The sequence below is a fragment of the Herpailurus yagouaroundi genome, unplaced genomic scaffold (genome assembly GCF_014898765.1).
Source record: "Herpailurus yagouaroundi ecotype Mexico unplaced genomic scaffold, PumYag 142, whole genome shotgun sequence".
NCBI lineage: Eukaryota > Metazoa > Chordata > Mammalia > Carnivora > Felidae > Herpailurus > Herpailurus yagouaroundi.
This window is the reverse complement of record NW_024412397.1, coordinates 50,315,752-50,333,885: the sequence shown is the minus strand read 5'-3', so window position 1 is coordinate 50,333,885 and position 18,134 is coordinate 50,315,752. Positions and strand designations below refer to the sequence as shown.

Sequence of the window (18,134 nt, the reverse complement as noted above, 5' to 3'; positions counted from 1 at the left end):
TTTTTTATACAAACTGACAATCTATTTCTATAGTTCATATGGAAATTCAAGTAACCCAGAATAGCCAAAGCAATTTTAAAAAAACAAAATTGGAGGACTTACACTTCCTAATTTCAAAATTTATGATAAAGGTATAGTAATCAAGACAACCTATTATTGACATAAGATGGACGTATAGATCAATGGAACAGAACGGAGAGTCTGAGAATAAGCCCTTGCATTTAAAGTCATTTAATTTTTGACAAGGATTCAATACAGTTCAGTGGGGAAAGAATAGTCTTTTCAGTAAATGATGCTGACAATATATATAGGCATACCTTGGAGATATTGCAGGTTCGGTCCAGACCTCTGTAATAAGGAGAGTCAAATGAAGTTTTTGTTTCCCATTGTGTATACAAATTATGTTTACACAATACTGTAGTCTATTAAATGTGCAGTTATACTGTAAATATTGTCCAAAAATGCTAACTATAATCTGAGCTCTTTGCGAGTTGAAAACTTTTTACTGCCAACATTAATGTTGATGGCTGCTGCCTGATCAGAGTGGTGGTGGTTGAAAGTTGGGGTGGCTGTGGCAATTTCTGGTGACAACAGTGATGTTTGCTGCATTGATTGACTCTTCCTTTCATGAATGATTTCTCTGTGGCATGCAGTGCTGTTGGGTAGCATTTTACTCACAATAGAACTTCTTAACAGAACTGGAGTCAGTCTTCTGACAACCTACCTCTGCTCTATCAACCAAGTTTATGCAGTATTCTAAATCCTTGTTTTCATTTCAACAGTCTTCACCCTATCTTTGCCTGGAATTAATTCCTTCTCAAGAAACCACTTTCTTTGCTCATCCGTAAGAAGCAACTCCTCATCTGTTCAAAAGTTTTAGTATGGGGTTATGGTAATTGAGTTATATCTTCAGTCTCCACTCTTAATTCTAGTCCACTCCTAATTCTAGTAATCTGCAGTTACTTCCTCCACTGAAGTCTTGAACCCCTCAGGGTCATCCATAAACATTCAAATCAACTTCGTCACTCCTGTAGTTGGATATACAGGATATACAGGATATACAGGATCAACAGTAGTTGATATTTTGACCTTTTCCCATGAATCACAAATGTTCTCAATGACATCTGTAACGGTGAATCCACTCCCAAAGGTTTTCAGTTTACTTTTCCCAGTTCATTGGCGGAATCACTATCTATAGTAGATATAACCCTATGGAAATATACTTTTTATTTCCTTTTAATTTTTTGAGAGAGAGTGTGAGTGGTGAGGGGCAGGAATGAGAGAGAGAGGGAGGGAGGGAAAATCTTAAGCAGGCTCCACACCCAGTGTGGAACCCAGTGTGGGGCTTGGTCTCACGATTATGAGATCATGACCTGAGCCAAAATTAAGAGTTGGATGCTTAACTGACTGAGCCAACCAGGTGCCCCAATGAAATGTATTTTTTTTTTTAACATTTATTTATTTTTGAGACAGAGAGAGACAGAGCATGAACGGGGGAGGGTCAGAGAGAGGGAGACACAGAATCTGAAACAGGCTCCAGGCTCTGAGCTGTCAGCAGAGAGCTCGGCGCGGGGCTCAAACTCACGGACCACGAGATCACGACCTGAGCTGACGTCGGACGCTTAACCGACTGAGCCTCCCAGGCGCTCTGATGAAATGCATTTTTAATGTTTGTTTATTTTTGAGAGAGAGCAAGAGTGAGCGTGCACAAGTGGGGGAGGGGCAGAGAGAGAGGGAGACACAGAATCCAAAGCAGGCTCCAGGCTCTGAGCTGTCAGCCCAGAGCCTGCTGCAGGGCTTGAACTCAAGAACTTCGAGATCATGACCTGAGCCAAGGTTGGGTGCTTAACCATTGACCCACCCAGGTGCCCCGATGAAGTGTACTTTTAAATCCTAAAATATAAGACTGTGTGACCTTGGATTAGATAGTGGTTTCTTACATACGACCCCCAAGGCAGAAGGACCAAAGAAAAAGTGAATAAATTGGACATCATCAAAATTAAAAATTTGTGTTTTGAAGGAAACTTTGAGTGGGAGAAAATATTTGCAAATCATATGCCAGACTTGGGACTTGTATCTAGAATATATAAAGAACTCTTATAATTCAACAACAAAAGACAACTAACCCATTTAAAATATGGACAAAGGATTTTTAAACAACAGAAATTCATTTTCTTACAGCTCTGGAGGCTGGAAGTCCAAGTTCAAGTTTCCATTAGGGTTGGTTTCTGTTGAGACCACTTCCTGGCTTATACTTGGTTGCCTTCTCACTATGTTCTCCCATGGCCTTTTCTCTGTGCATGCTCAGAGAATGACATCTCCTCAATCTGTTCCTTTTCTTATGAAGACATCAGTCTTGGTGGATTAGCATCCCACCTTTCTGACCTCATTTAATTTTAGTTATTTCCTTAAAGGCTCTGTCTCCAAATACAGTCACAGTAGAAGTTAGGAGTTAATACCTACGGAAAGATGCTTAACATTATTAGCAATTAGTTAGTAGGGAAATGTAATTCAGAATCACAATGAGGAATGTAAATGTAGGGAAATGTAATTCAAAATCACATACTAGAATAAAATAGTATATAATTAGAAGTGTTGGTGAGGGTGTGGAGAAATTAGAACCAAAGCCTCGTACACTGATAATAGGAATGTGAACTGGTCTTGATGCTTTGAAAATATAGTTAGCATATGACTCAGCTGGTCCACTCTTAGGTTTACACTCCAGAGAATTGAGGGGCGCCTGGGTGGCTCAGTCGGTTGAGCATCTGACTTCGGCTCAGGTCATGATCTCGCAGTTCATGGGCTTGAGCCCTGCGTCGGGCTCTGTGCTGACAGCTCGGAGCCTTGAGCCTGTTTCGGATTCTGTGTCTCCCTCTCTCTCTGCCCCTTCCCCACTCATGGTCTGTGTCTCTCTGTCTCTCAAAAATGAATAAACGTTGGGGCGCCTGGGTGGTGCAGTCAGTTAAGCGTCCGACTTCAGCCAGGTCACCATCTCGCGGTCCGGGAGTTCGAGCCCCGCGTCGGGCTCTGGGCTGATGGCTCAGAGCCTGGAGCCTGTTTCCGATTCTGTGTCTCCCTCTCTCTCTGCCCCTCCCCCGTTCATGCTCTGTCTCTCTCTGTCCCAAAAATAAATAAACGTTGAAAAAAAAATTAAAAAAAAAAAGAATAAACGTTAAAAAAATTAAAAAAAAAAAAGAGAATTGAAAGTGTGTCCACACGAAAACCTGTACATGAATGTTTGTGGATGCATTCTTAATAACAGCCAAAATTTGAAACATCCCAAATGTCTATCATCTGATGAATGGATAAACAAAATATGATGTATCCATACAGTGGAATCTTATTCAGCCATAAAAAGGAATGGAGAACAGAATACTGACATATGCTGCAAATAGATAAATCTTGAAAATGTTATGCTGGAAAGAAGCCAGTCACAAAAGGTCACATATTATGTGATTTCTGTAAAATGTGCAGAATAACCAAATATGTAGTATCTTACTAATTATTGAGGACCAGGGAGAGGGGTGAACGTGGATTGACTGCTACTTGTCATGGAGTATTTTTCTATGGTGATGAAAATGAAATTAGATAGTGCTTGGTGGTACAAGGCTGTAAATGTACTAAAGCCACCCAATTAAACACTTGAAATGAGGGAACTATATGGAATGTGAATTTTATCTCAAAGCTCTTAATAAAAAGAGGAGAAAATCTTAAGTTCAGTTTAGTACATACTGACATTTAGTGTTACTTTTTACTAACATTTTGTGTTATCTTGTTTGTTGTTTGGAAATGTTAAGCTAAATTGGCATTATTACTTGCCAAATTCTTTCTTGGTCAGAACTTGGGCAGTAGTGTTAACAGTAACATAATATGAATTCTAGAAAATAACCTTTTTTTCTGTTCTGTTTTTTTAACAAGGATTTATTAAGTACTTATCCTGTATTAGCCCTGTGATTAGCTCTGGGATTTCAAAGACAATTAAGACATGGTCCCTTGCTTTGCATGGGTTTCCTTTTTAGTTTGGATGGATAAAACCAGAAATAACTGCATTAAAATGTAATTGTGATAGGTGAGTATTCAGGGTATTCTGAAGGTACAAAAGAAGAGTGGTCATTTCAGGTAGGCAAATCAGAGAAAACTTCAGAGAAAAAATTACCTTTGGAGTAAACTTAAAAGATGGACTCAGTTTTCACCAGGGAGGGAGGCACTGTAGGCAGAGGGAACAACTCGAGTAAGTACTGCCGTGTTTCAAGCACTGTAATAGGTCAAATAAATTTTGGAATATTGGGAGCAAGGTAAAAAAAGCACTGATTGTAAGGCTAGAAAGAAATCTTAAAAAACTATTTTTAAAAAAATCTTTATTCTTGAGAGAGAGATAGAATGTGAGTAGGGGAAGGGCAGAGAGAGACAGGGAGATACAGAATCCGAAGCAGACTCCATGCTCTGAGCTGTCAGTGCAGAGCCTGACATGGGGCTCGAACTCACTGCAAGATCATGACCTGAGCCGAAGTCGGATGCTTAACTGACTGAGCCACCCAGGCACCCCTAGAAAGAAATCTTTGCATATCTGATTTTTATTCTTAACTGGTCAGAGACACTTCTTTCTCTTTGTGGTTGCTTTAGAAAGAAGAGTTTATTTCCATGGTTACAGGAAGTTAGTAACAGGTTTTTATATGTTAAGACCTCTCATTTAAATTAAATAGAGGAGGATATAATAGTGCCATATTGTAAAAGCTTATTCAGGGAACCTTTTTTCTTTGGAGTGATATATAGGATTGGGGGAACAGAAATGGTAACAGCATTGAAAAATGCTTAATGGGGGCGCCTGGGTGGCTCAGTCGGTTAAAGTGTCCAACTTTGACACAGGTCATGAACTCATGGTTTGTGAGTTCGAGCCCCACGTTGGGCTCTGTGCTGACAGCTCAGAACCTGGAGCTTACTTCGGATTCTGTGTTGTCTCCTCTCTCTGCCCCTCTCCCGATCGCACTCTGTCTCTCTCTCAAAACAAAATAAACTTAAAAAAAAAAAGAAAAATGCTTATGTGTAGCAGAGAAGAATGTGTAGCAGTGATTGCAGTCATGTGAAATACCCATGTATGACAAATTAAAACTAGATATTGTTTTTATCCATGAGATTATTAATGGTATGGAGAAATACTACACTCTCTAGAGCCAATTTGGCTCTGTCGGAATTGTAAACAAATACATATGGTGATTAGGTGGCTTTTTAAGAATCACTAATGAAATACTGACCCTGTTTGCACAAAGATGTACATACGATGATGTTCTTTATAGTATTGTTTGTAATAGTGAAAATTTGGAAATACTTTAAAAGATAGTAGGAGAATGGTTAAATGCATTAATGTATAACCATGTAATGGACTGCTGTAGCCACTGAATTGAAATAAGTAGGTCTATTTCTGTGACATTGAAAATAAATCTTCCAAAGTACATTCTCTGAGAAAAAAGAAGTCCCAGAATTTTATTTATATATATGTATATATGTGTATATATGTATATATACATACATATAAATATAAAATCTATAAAATCTGTTTATGAAAAAGGAAGCAACTCTGTATGTTAGAAGTATCAGTGCACTAATAGAAGATCACAGGGATACACAATGGAGTGTATGTGTCCCAGTTTCATTAGATTTTTTTAATTGAAGTATATAGTTGACACCACAGTGAGTATTTACAGTGGTTTGGGGATGGGATAGGGGATGGGGATCCAGGTGTGTTTGTGTGAAATGGAAATTTCACTTTCACTTTATATGTTTCTGAAAGGTTTTAATATTTAACAGTAGTGTATTTTATAACAATTTTTAAAACGTAAGGGGAAACTAGACAGAAGGATCGTATTAGGGTGTGAGATTACAGGTAAGTCTTTCCTTAAATATGTGTAATTATAAAAGGGAAAATAAATTGTTCAGGACATAATTGCAAAGGATTGCTTAACTGTGCTCATGTGTTAGACAATTTTTTTGCCCTGCAATGTTTAAGAATGTTGTGTTAAAATTAAGTAAAGTTACCTATTTTGAGTTTTGCCTTTGATTTTTAGGTGGACCTTCAATCCTGCCGTTCTCACTAAAGCAAACATTGTCCGAAGTGGGGATGCTGCTCAAGGTGCAGAAGGAGGTACCTCACAGTTTCAAGTGGGTGATCTTGTACAAGTTTGTTATGATCTGGAAAGAATCAAACTTCTACAGAGAGGACATGGAGAATGGGCTGAAGCTATGCTCCCAGTAAGTATATCTAAAATAGTTTCAGACTAGGAATAATAAAACAGTTTTAGACTAGGAATTACATTATACGTGTGTAGATTTAAAAAATATTTGAAGTTTGGAAACTAAATTAGCATAATTCTTCAAGAATTGTACTTGGGGGCACCTGGGTGGCTCAGTCAGTTTAAGCGTCCAACTTTAGCTGAGGTCATGATCTTGCGGTTCATGGGTTTGAGCCCCAAATTGGGCTTTGTGCTGACAGCTCAGAGCCTGGAGCCTGCTTCAGATTCTGTGTCTCCCTCTCTCTGTCCCTCCCTCAGTTGCACTCTGTGCCTCTCTCTGTTTTCATTGGCTGCTAGGCATACTTATGTCTTTTATTGTCTAATTTGTTCCAGTTAAATTAGCCCAGGAAGGTCCATGTAGGGCTACAGTTAGTAGTGTTTTAAAGAGCTGTTACTGGAGAATGTAATGTAGGTGGAAGGTACCAGGGACTTCCCTGATACTTAATCCCAGAATGAGAGAGAGATGCTCATCCAGTTGCTAGCAGTGCTGGACCACCACTGCTTGCCTTAGTTGGGGGCCTGCCTCTAAAACTTAGAGTATGAAAGAGCAACTCTGAATGTGTGCCATCTGAGCTGCCTTTGCTCCCAAAGAGTTATGGTGTAATTTTTAACTTATTCATTCGACACATTTTTCACCACATGTTCAGGAATAACAGAAAAATTTGTTTGTTCTGCCCTTTTTGCATCCATCCTCTTTCTCCATCTGTCCCTCGCTCTTACCTTCTGTCCCTTCCTTCTGTACTACTACCCGTTCTGTTCTGCTGCCCCCCATACTTTCTTGCCCTATATCCCATTTTCTTCCACTTTGCTGTGTCCTCGTGTTTAGCCCTCCACTTTGCTACCCCTACTCCTTTCTCATCCAGTCACAAAATTTGTCCTATCCTGGCCACCCCACCCCCCACCCGAGTCCCATCCCATTCAGTGCTTCCTTCCTTTACTGTGTACCCCCCCTCCCATCTCTCTTCATGTCTCATCCCCCTATCCTGTATTGTCTAGTGCTCTGTCCTGGCCAGCACCATCTCCTATCTCGTCTAGCCCTCTGCCTCCTCCCATCCTGTCCATTACCCCCTCCCTGTCCTTCATGTTGTGCTGCCCTTCCATCAGTCCATCCTTCCTTTCTGCCTTGCTCCCTTGGCAGATATTTTAGCACAAACAATGTACCTATTAGGCTTCAAAGATTTAGTAGTGAACAAGACACAAAGAAATCTATTGTTATGGTGTTTTCATTCCAAGACATTTCATAGTTTGCAGATGCTGCCGACATCATTTTTTTATTGTTTTAGGTAGGTAGTGACTAAGTGATAGTTGTCTGTGTTGCAGGAGCTGTATTTTAGAATTCTGGTGTCAAAAAATTAAGTTCCATATGATCTTTTGTTTGCTTTTATTAAAGTTTATTTTTAGACAGAGTGTACATGCATGTGCACTAGTGGGGGGCGGGCAGAGAGAGAGAGGGAAACAGAGAATCTCAAGCAGGCTCCGTGCTCAGTGAGGAGCCCAGTGCAGGTCTGGATCTCAAAACCGTGAGATCATGACCTGAGCTGAAATCAAGAGTCAGCTGCCCAACTGACTGACCCACCCATGTGCCTTTTGTTTGCTTTTGATAGTAACATTGGTTAAAAAATGTATTGATGTACTTTAAGCCTATGTTAGTTAAATGGAATCTTTTGACATGTTTTATATGAGATACATATATTATTTAAGATTTTTTTATAGTCAAAATGTTTTTGTTTTTCCCCTTAGCAGTGACAGCTTATATATAGCAGTGTATGTCTTTTGTGTGCCTAGTTATTCTGAGCACTGTGCTAAATGATACATACACACACACACACACACACACGTGCACACACAGATATGTGTACACACACAAACACATACACAGACTTTGTCATAGGAGCATTATAAACAGATGGTTGTATGGCATCTTTATTTTAGAGATGAGGAATCAGAGCTAAGTTTCTGAACTGAAGTTTGAACTCAAATCTGTTTTACTTCAAAGCCTAAGTGCTCTATCTCTCATAGTAAGCTTTTATATAAGCAAAACCTGTAGGTTATAGCTAGAGGGGAATTCTTGGGTTCCACTGGTGATGGTGTAGAATTTTAATTTTCCTAAATTGTCTTGATAAAAATAGTCAACAACTAGATTAGCATAACCAAAAAAAAAAAAAAAAGGCGCAAGCATCTATATTAAAACCAGGTGACAGAGTAGCCAATTGAACCCTAAAATATGAATGAGTAGTGAGAAAACACTGACAGCTACTGGGTCTATATCTGTTTGTCTGGCAGCAGAGAGAATTAATGGGGATCAGATGGACCCAAGAACAAGGGAGCTCCAATATAGCTAACAAGTATTCATTAGCTAGTATAGTAGATGAGGGTGGAAACAACAGCTAAACCTGGGAGGGCTTTTGCAGACCTCATTTTGGGGTGAGGGTAATAGGTCCATGCCAAAGTTTGAAGGGGCTTGAGCAGCCTGAATCTGTAAACTCTCAGAATGAATCAGCCATAGCTCCCTTTCTGGGCAGAGCCCTCCATTAAGGAGAAGGTGCTGGGAATAGAAACTAAATTGAGTAGGATAGAGACAGTAGGGACAGAGGAAGGATAAAAGTTTGAAGCGATCATAATCAAATCCCCATACATAATTATTGTTGAAAAAAGACAATAAGGAATAGCATAACTTCTCTACAAACGAAAGTACAGTAGAAGATATCACAGAAAACTAAAATCTAATGATTCAAAATGAGCTAACAAATTAAAATGATAAAAGATGAGTGAAATGGATCATAATTATTTTTTAATTTTTATTTTTAAAGAACTTACATACTTTTTTAATGTTTATTGATTTATTTTGAGAGAGAGAAAGGGTATGAGTGGAGAGGAGGTGCAGAGAGAGAGAGAGGAGAGAGAGAGAATCCCAAGTAGGCTCTGTGAGCTGTAAGCATGGAGCCCGAGGCGGGGCTAGATCCCATGAACCATAGATCATGACCTGAGCTGAAATCAAGAGTCAGACACTGAACTGACTGAGCCACCCAGGCACTCTGAAATGGATCATAATTAGAAATGAGGTGATAGAACTTAGGAAAGAATTGAAAAGGAAAGATAATTTCAGAAATGAGGAGTAAACTTGATGCAACACATCAAATAAATATAATGCCTTTAAGAGAAACAAGGTAAAAAGGAAGAAAATTTTTTAAATAAAAAAGGTAAAAAGTATTTCAGGGAAAGTGACAAATATAGATTACCTAATATATGTATATTAGGAGTCCTTGCAAAAAAGGAAAAACAAAAGCCAAAGCAATGGACTATAAAGCTACTAAAATTTGTAATTCCAGGAAAAATGCCCCTGAATTAAAAACTTTAAAGCTAAATACTAAAAGGATACATTGTATAGCTGGGAAAACTGAGAACACCAAACACTGAGCCATTTTCTGGTAAATAATTGAATCTTCAAGAAAAGAAAACAAATCTTTGGGTATCTAGGGAAAAAGGTCAAGTTTTACTTACAAAGAAAAGAAAATCAGATTATTGTTAAGGAAAAAAACTGATCTCTGTGCTTTGTGATCTCAGCGAAATAACATTTATTTAAGGTACTCAAGGAACAAAAATGTAAGCTAAGAGTTTTATATATAACCAACTGACTTTCAAGTATAAAAGCTACAAGTTGCTATGAACCTGTAAGAATTTATAGAATCTTGTTCCCATTAGCTTTTTCTGATTAATCTCCTGAAAAGTGTTTCAGACAACCGACATGAGAGATATCAATTGAAAGCTGATAGTGATCATTAAATATGTATTTATTTGTTGAACTAAGATTAAGTGATGGTTAAAGGAAGAGGTAGAGTCTGTATAATGATTTTATGCTCTAACAACACAGATAAAATGTAACTTTATAGAGTATAACTCAAAAAATGGGGTGGGAATGGAGAGAGCATATATGGAAAGTTTAGCAAGCTGCTCGATTGCCTTTTAGTTATTATGTGGAACTAAATACTATTATTTTAAACCTATATATATATATATTTTTTTAAATTTAAATTTAAGTTAATTAACATACCGTATCATCTTGGTTTCAGGAATAGAACCTAGTGATTCATCACTTGCAAATAATACCCAGTGCTCATCCCAACAAGTGCCTTCCTTTTTTTTTCTTCTTTTTTTAAATAATTTAACTTTATTTTTTATTTTTTATAATTTACATCCAAATTAGTATATAGTGAAGCAATGATTTCAGGAGTAGATTCCTTAATGCCCCTTTACATTTTTTTTTTTAAATGTTTTTATTTTTGAGAGAGAGAGAGAGAGAGAGCGCGAGCATGAGTGGGGGAGGGGCAGAGAGAGAGGGAAACAGAATTTGAAGCAGACTCCAGGCTTTGAGCTGTTAGCACAGAGCCCGATGTGGGGCTAGAACTCACAAACCATGAGATCATGACCTGAGCTGAAGTCGGACGCCTAACTGATTGGGCCACCCAGGTGCCTCCCAACAAGTGCCCTCCTCAATGCCCATCACCCATTTAGCCCATCCCCCTTCCCCCATCTCCCCTCTGGTACCCCTCAGTTCTCTGTATTTTAGAATCTATTATGGTTTGCCTCCCTCTGTGTTTTTATCTTATTTTTCCTTCCTTTTCCCTATGTTCATCTGTTGTGTTTCTTAAATTACATATATGAATGAAATCATATATTTGTTTTTCTAAACCAAAATATTAGGGAGAAAAAAGGTAAGGGTAAGAACATGAATGACTAATTTCAATGTTGTACATACTAGGGAACCAATTGACTCACTCTGTCTCTCTTTTTTTTTTTTTTGAAGAGGGAATAAGGTTTTATATATATATATATATATATATATGTATAAAATACTAGTATTATTGTAAGTATAACTAATTAGGACAATGCAGAGTTCATGTGACAAAAAGCAAACAATGGAGGGATTAACCGTGAAGTTAAAAAAACATGTTTCATATCTAAAAAAAGGAATATGGTGTAGGGAGAAAGGTAGATAGGAGACATCTTTGAATATATCTTGTTTTATAGATTTGATTTAAAACCACATATATCTTTTATACAATTATTAAGCAAAATTAAATTCAAAAAGGAAGTTCCTGAAAGTAGAAAATAAAATGAAATAAATGAACCTAAATGTGTTTTCTGTTGGCATAACTGTACAGAGAAAAGTACAGGTGATTTTTAACACAGTTGTTTGTCTTTATATCTTTTTAGGAAGAATATACACTAAAGAACTACCTATAAAAAGGGATTTTTAACAATTTTCATTGATCTTGTTGTCTGTGGTAGTGCTAATATTATTATCCTGAGATTGTTTTATGTGTGATGTGACAAAAAAACCAAAACAAACGAGTAGTTATATGATAATTTTAATTCTGTTATCCCCAGTGACTTTGAGAAACAGAATGATCAGAGTGGGAAAAGGAGATATGAATGTAACATAGAAGAGGCTAAGTAAAAACCCTGTAGTCTTGAATTTGAATTGGAAGAATGTTTGAACTTATGATTTATTTTATCATTAAAACAAAACATCTCCTCCCCTTCCCCCCCACTATTTCCTAGCTTTGTCCATGAAAAGACCTAGAAACAGTAACCATTCTAATAACAATACCAACCTTAGTGCCCAGATTACGGTCTTTTTTTTTTTTTAATTTTTTTTTTTTAACGTTTATTTATTTTTGAGACAGAGAGAGACAGAGCATGAATGGGGGAGGGACAGAGAGAGAGGGAGACACAGAATCAGAAGCAGGCTCCAGGCTGTGAGCCATCAGCCCAGAGCCCGACGCGGGGCTCGAACTCACGGACCGCGAGATCGTGACCTGAGCTGACGTCAGATGCTTAACTGACTGAACCACCCAGGTGCCCCCAGATTACAGTCTTGAAATAGCCTTTCCCTCTGTATAGAAACCAGTCTTTGGAGAAATGGCTAATTCTAGCTCTTTGGAAGTGAACAAGATGAGTCTCATACCAGGTAGCAAGGAAGCTATCAAAGATTTCTAGGTCATGTTAAAAGGATCCAGCAGCCAATTTGAAGTGTTTCTTATTAAATACAGAGAAAGATGAATTTATTAAATTATATCAATTAGCAAAATTCAGATTGTAAGAAACTTTATAGGACAGTTGACCCTGTTTCTTCAACAAATAATTGGCAAAGAAAAATATATGTATACATATATTTTTGGACTTTATTGGAACTTGATTTAAGCATACTGACTTTATTGGACTTTATTTTGGACTTTATTGGAACTTGATTTAAGCATACTGAAGAATTTTATCATTTATGAAGCAATTGGAAATTTGAACACTGGTATTTTATGATATTAGAGAGTTGATAATTTTGGGAGGGTTGGTAGTAGTATCAGGTTTGTTGTTTTTTAAAGTTTATGTGATGAATAATAGTACAGGGAGTAACAATAGGTAGGGGAGAATAAGATTGGCCATGAGCTGAAAATTGTTAAGAGTTGATGGGTATACAGGGATTCAATATACTATTGTCTTCTTATGTATGTTTGAGACTTTTTTTTTTTTTAATGTTTATTTATTTTTGGGACAGAGAGAGACAGAGCATGAACAGGGGAGGAGCAGAGAGAGAGGGAGACACAGAATCGGAAACAGGCTCCAGGCTCTGAGCTGTCAGCCCAGAGCCTGACGCGGGGCTCGAAGTCACAGACTGCGAGATCGTGACCTGGCTGAAGTCGGACGCTTAAACGACTGCGCCACCCAGGCACCCCGAGACTTTCTATAATAAGCGGTTAAGGGGGAAAACAAGGAATGCAGCCTCATAGAGTTTGAGAGGATGGAAAATTCCACGAGGAAATGTGTAATGAGAAGTTAAAATTGGTGTGTGTTGGAGGGCAGAGAGAGGAATAAATGGGGCTATAGAATTATATTTTGGAGTCTTTGGAAATAAGGTGATAGTTGTCACAGTAGATTACATTTTTAAGGAGGAAGAGTAAAAAACTAAGGAATAAAATTTGGGGAAGAATGAATAGATTTAGGGATCTGAAAATGGACAAGGAGCCAGTGAGTGAAGAAAGAGAAGGAATAGGCAGAAAGGTTAGACTGTCATTCAGAAATCAAAGGAATAGTTTCAAGAAGCTAGGGTCCAATGCTGTGGAGAGATCAAAAAATAAAGCACTCAATCAAGGGCAGTTTAGTCTGTGTTAGGAAGTAGTCAGATATTATCAATATTCTAAACTAATTTTCTAGTATTGTAATTTGCTATTCTCTTGTGTTGAAGAGAATGGGTTTTGGACTGGAGTTTGAAATGGAGCTAATAGTACTTAATTTTCAGGATTTTATGTATTAGGTAAGTCAATATGTATAAAGCTCTTAGAATACTATCTGCCACATGGTAAGAGTTGCCGCTGATTGTGTTCTGAACCCAAATGCCCCTTTCCCTGTATATTTAATAAGCATGTTATTTCTACCTACTTCTGTCTTGGAATCAGTACTGATTCCCATTTTGGTGTAAGTAATTTGTTTTAGAAATCAGGTTTTATTTTTTTAGGCTACATTAATGATGGATTTTAGACTATTCAGTTTACAAATTCTCAAGATATAACATAAGATTATGGGATTAAAAGGTTGAATATCAAAAAGCAAAATTTTGTGAACTTTTATAAATGATAGACTGTCATGATATTTTTGATTTTATATTCTTTTTTTTTTTTTTTTAAGTTTATTTTGAGAGAGAGAGAGAGCGTGTGCATGCACGAGCGGTGGAGGGGCAGAGAAGAGGGAGAAAATCCCAAACAGGCTCTGAACTGTCAGCATGGAGCCCAGTGCTGGGCTTGATCCCATGACCATGAGATCATGATGTGAGCTGAAATCAAGCGTTGGATGCTCAACTGAGCAGGCACTCAGACCCCCTTGTTTTTATATTCTTGTGGAAGTATAGTAGTTTTGTTTATTAAAATTTTTTTTTAATGTTTATTTTTGAGAGTGAGAGACAGAGTGAGTGTGAGGAGGGGAGGGGCAGAGTGAGAGGGGGACAGAGGATCCGAAGCAGGCTTGGCACAGATAACAGTGATCCCCATGCAGGGCTCCAACTCACTAACCATGAGATCATGACCTGAGCCAAAGTCGGACACTAAACTGACTGAGCCACCCAGATGCCCTGTTTATTAAAATGTTTTTTAGGGATGCTCTTTAAAGTTTGTAAATAACCCATTTGAAAATGATTGTCCTTTAAATGTTTTTTCTTTAGTAAAAAAGAAAAATGAATACTTTAAACGTGTAAGAACTGGTGATCTATTTTTATGGTACGTACTTTAGACGACAACATGAACTAAATTTTTTTTTTTTTTTTTAAGACTTTAGGTAAAGTTGGCCGAGTACAGCAGATTTATTCAGACAGTGATTTAAAGGTGGAAGTTTGTGGAACATCTTGGACATACAATCCAGCAGCAGTTTCCAAGGTGGCATCTGCTGGATCAGCCATTAGCAATGCATCTGGTGGTATGTTTGTATCGTGTTTCTTTAAAAGTAATATGGTTTACATTAGAACCTTTGCTAATTCCTCAGTTCTCATGTGCAGATAATGTCATAGATAACCTCACTTGAATGTCAACTAACTTCTGCATTTTCACTACAGGTGTTTTTTGTTTTGTTTTGTTTTTCTTTTTTTCATATGGTGAACAGTTTTTGTTCTGGCTGAGGTATGCCCTGGAAAATTTCCATAAGTAGGTGCTTTTCCTTGGATATTATATCAAGGGTTAATTCAATATTGTACCCTTTAGTCAGAACTTATCACTTTCTTAGACTGTTTTATTCTCTTTTTATTTTCAATGTTATTGCTAGCAGATGGCTTTCTTCCTGGATATTTTTACATATTGGCCATATTTCTTTCTTACTGTTTAATAAGAGTTATTATACATGCCACAATAAGTAGAAAACCATTTTGAAATGTGAATAAGCTGGATGCTCGGGTAGACTCATGCCAAAAGTCTTTCCTTCCTGTGCTCCAGCTTTATATACATAACCTCAATTCATTTTAAAACAAATTACTGTGTATTAGCATTCAGAAAAGAAGATAGAACCATAACTATAAATTATAAGAAAGTAAAGGAAAACATTGGGCGACCTCCAGTTTTATTTTGTACTGCTTTCTACTTCCTCTACTGCTGTCTTTTCTTTCCTGTTGTAATTTGCTAGTGTACTTAAAGTTTAAATTAGGTGGTGTTATTTTTACCTTTTGGTTAGGTGGCATTACAGCCAACTGGCTGCTACAAATTGAAAGAGCGAGGGATGGTTAATATCCTACTCAAATCATGTGTACTTGGTGGTGGTCCACTTGGTGATTTCTTTGCTTTCTACTAAGTAGATCTAAGAATTAAGGGATGGTACTGGGTAATGTCTCTACTGATTAATGCTATTTAGAAAAAATATCTTATGACAATGAGTCTATATAAATATGCCCCTAGTTCTTTTTTGTTAGTCAGTACCAATATGTATGTTGTTGGCACTTAGATGACCATTTTCAACTGAAAATTGGTTTGTCCCTAAAACGTTTCCCCAAATATTATAGAGAGTACGTTGCTTCTGAATCATAATCATTCATTTGTTGATTTATTCTAAGGTCTGTAGCATTGAGATCTGAGAATTGATGTGATATGCTTAAAACCTGAAAGAAAGTTTGTATTGTTATAATACTCCCATTGTAGTGTTTTTATTTGTGATTATCTTTGGTATGGCTTCTAAATCTTGAATTGTTACTTGTCTCTAACTCTCTACTTTTTCTGAAGTTATAACTTGAAATACATGAATTGGAGAAAGCTGGGAATACTTATGGGTTGGAATTTAATGCAGCTTTCTATGGTAGTAATTATAACTTGCCTGGGTACTATCTGTAGTAGCGTACAAAAATAACACTGATGATAGAAATATTAAAAAAGGAAAAGTATGTGTTCTAGATGTATGGGTAATGCTTGTCTGTTAGCAGTTAAGGTTTGAGATCCTCCTATGTTTGCAGCTTTATTTGATGCTTTACAGAAAGACTCTCCCAACTCTTGAAGAAATTATTTGAAACCCAAGAATCTGGTGACCTCAATGAAGAATTAGTTAAGGCTGCTGCCAATGGAGATGTTGCTAAAGTGGAAGATTTGCTAAAAAGACCAGATGTGGATGTGAGCATTTTAAAAATTATTTGAAGCATACACAAAAATAGAATAGTATAATGAACATGAGAGTTCAGTAATTTCATTTAAGTCCAATTAATTTCCAACTGCGCTTCATCTATTCCTTCTTCCTTTTTTCTCTGAGGTATTTTAAAGACACTGGACATCATTCTTCAGTGTACTTTTCTAAAAGATCTTGACATTTTCTTATTTTAACATTGTGACCTCCTAAATTTATGATTGATAATTAAAAAAAAATTTTTTTTTAACATTTATTTATTTTTGAGAGATAGAGAAAGACAGAGCTGGAGCAGGGGACGGGCAGAGAGAGAGGGAGACACAGAATCTGAAACAGGCTCCAGGCTCTGAGCTGTCAGCACAGAGCCTGATGTGGGGCTTGAACTCAACAAACCATGAGATCATGACCTGAGCTGAAGTCGGACCCTTAAAACGACTGAGCCATCCAGGTGCCCCTATAATTGATAATTTTTACATTTAGGTTTTTAAGTGGTTAGTGTCCTTTTGGGAAATTCAGTGAATTCTTCTCATGGAGATGTCATCTTACCATGTTTTTAAAATATATTGTAGTAAATTTTATAAGCAGTTTTCTATCCCTCTTTTCAAAACATTTAAACTTTTTTCCTGTGAGAATTGACTTACAGTTTAGAATGCAGATGAAGTAGAGGTCATACATTTTGTAAATCTTAGTAGTTTTGTTTTTTTTTTTAATTTTTTTTTTCAACGTTTTTTATTTATTTTTGGGACAGAGAGAGACAGAGCATGAACGGGGGAGGGGCAGAGAGAGAGGGAGACACAGAATCGGAAACAGGCTCCAGGCTCTGAGCCATCAGCCCAGAGCCCGACGCGGGGCTCGAACTCACGGACCGTGAGATCGTGACCTGGCTGAAGTCGGACGCTCAACCGACTGCGCCACCCAGGCGCCCCTGTAAATCTTAGTAGTTTATTGTATTTTACCATTCACATAAACCATATTTTAAGTGGGCCATTTTGGCTCTAGTTTAGTCATTCATTGGCTTTGCCATTGCTCCCATGTCAGCACCAATACAGTGTTCAATGTTGGCCCAGATTGTGGTTGGAGTGGCACTTTGAGTCATTGTCACTGTTCTGTGACACTGTTTGTTGCCTTTGTATTTAAGTATGCTAGACAGTTTGAAGATCTGATCTATAATTGTAAGATATAAACATCATATTCCCAGGAGCTCATGTGGCATTTCATGTTTATTAGGGAGATGTCAGTTGCAGCAGCACAACACAGTGATTCCTTTTTTTTTTTAAGTTTATTTAGAGAAAGAGAGAGAGCTAGAGAGAGCGCGTGTGCGTGCACGCGCAAGTGGGGAAGGGGCAGAGAGAGGGAAAGAGAGAATCCCAAGCAGGCTCCACACCACCAGCACAGAGCCTGATGCAGGGCTTGAACTCAGGAACTGCGAAATGATGACCTGAGCCGAAGTTGGATGCTCAACTGATTGAGCCACCCAGGCGCCCCAGCACAGTGATTTCTTTATTGTCAGATATCACAAGTAATTTATTTAAATTATCAAAATTATGTAAATTATCAATGTTTAAAATTTTTTTTTTCAATGTTTATTTATTTTTGGGACAGAGAGAGAGAGAGCATGAACGGGGGAGGGGCAGAGAGAGAGGGAGACACAGAATCGGAAACAGGCTCCAGGCTCTGAGCCATCAGCCCAGAGCCCAAAGCGGGGCTCGA

General features: G+C 37.7%; 1 protein-coding gene across 1 annotated transcript in view; it reads left to right on the top strand.

Moving 5' to 3' along the window:
* Positions 1–18,134, top strand: part of MIB1 (MIB E3 ubiquitin protein ligase 1) — a 130,803-nt gene that overhangs the window by 35,255 nt on the left and 77,414 nt on the right. The window contains exons 7-9 of the mRNA XM_040479243.1: positions 6,063–6,246; positions 14,603–14,747; positions 16,281–16,414. Of these exons, the coding sequence (XP_040335177.1) occupies positions 6,063–6,246; positions 14,603–14,747; positions 16,281–16,414 (463 nt within the window). The remainder of the gene's footprint in view (positions 1–6,062; positions 6,247–14,602; positions 14,748–16,280; positions 16,415–18,134) is intronic.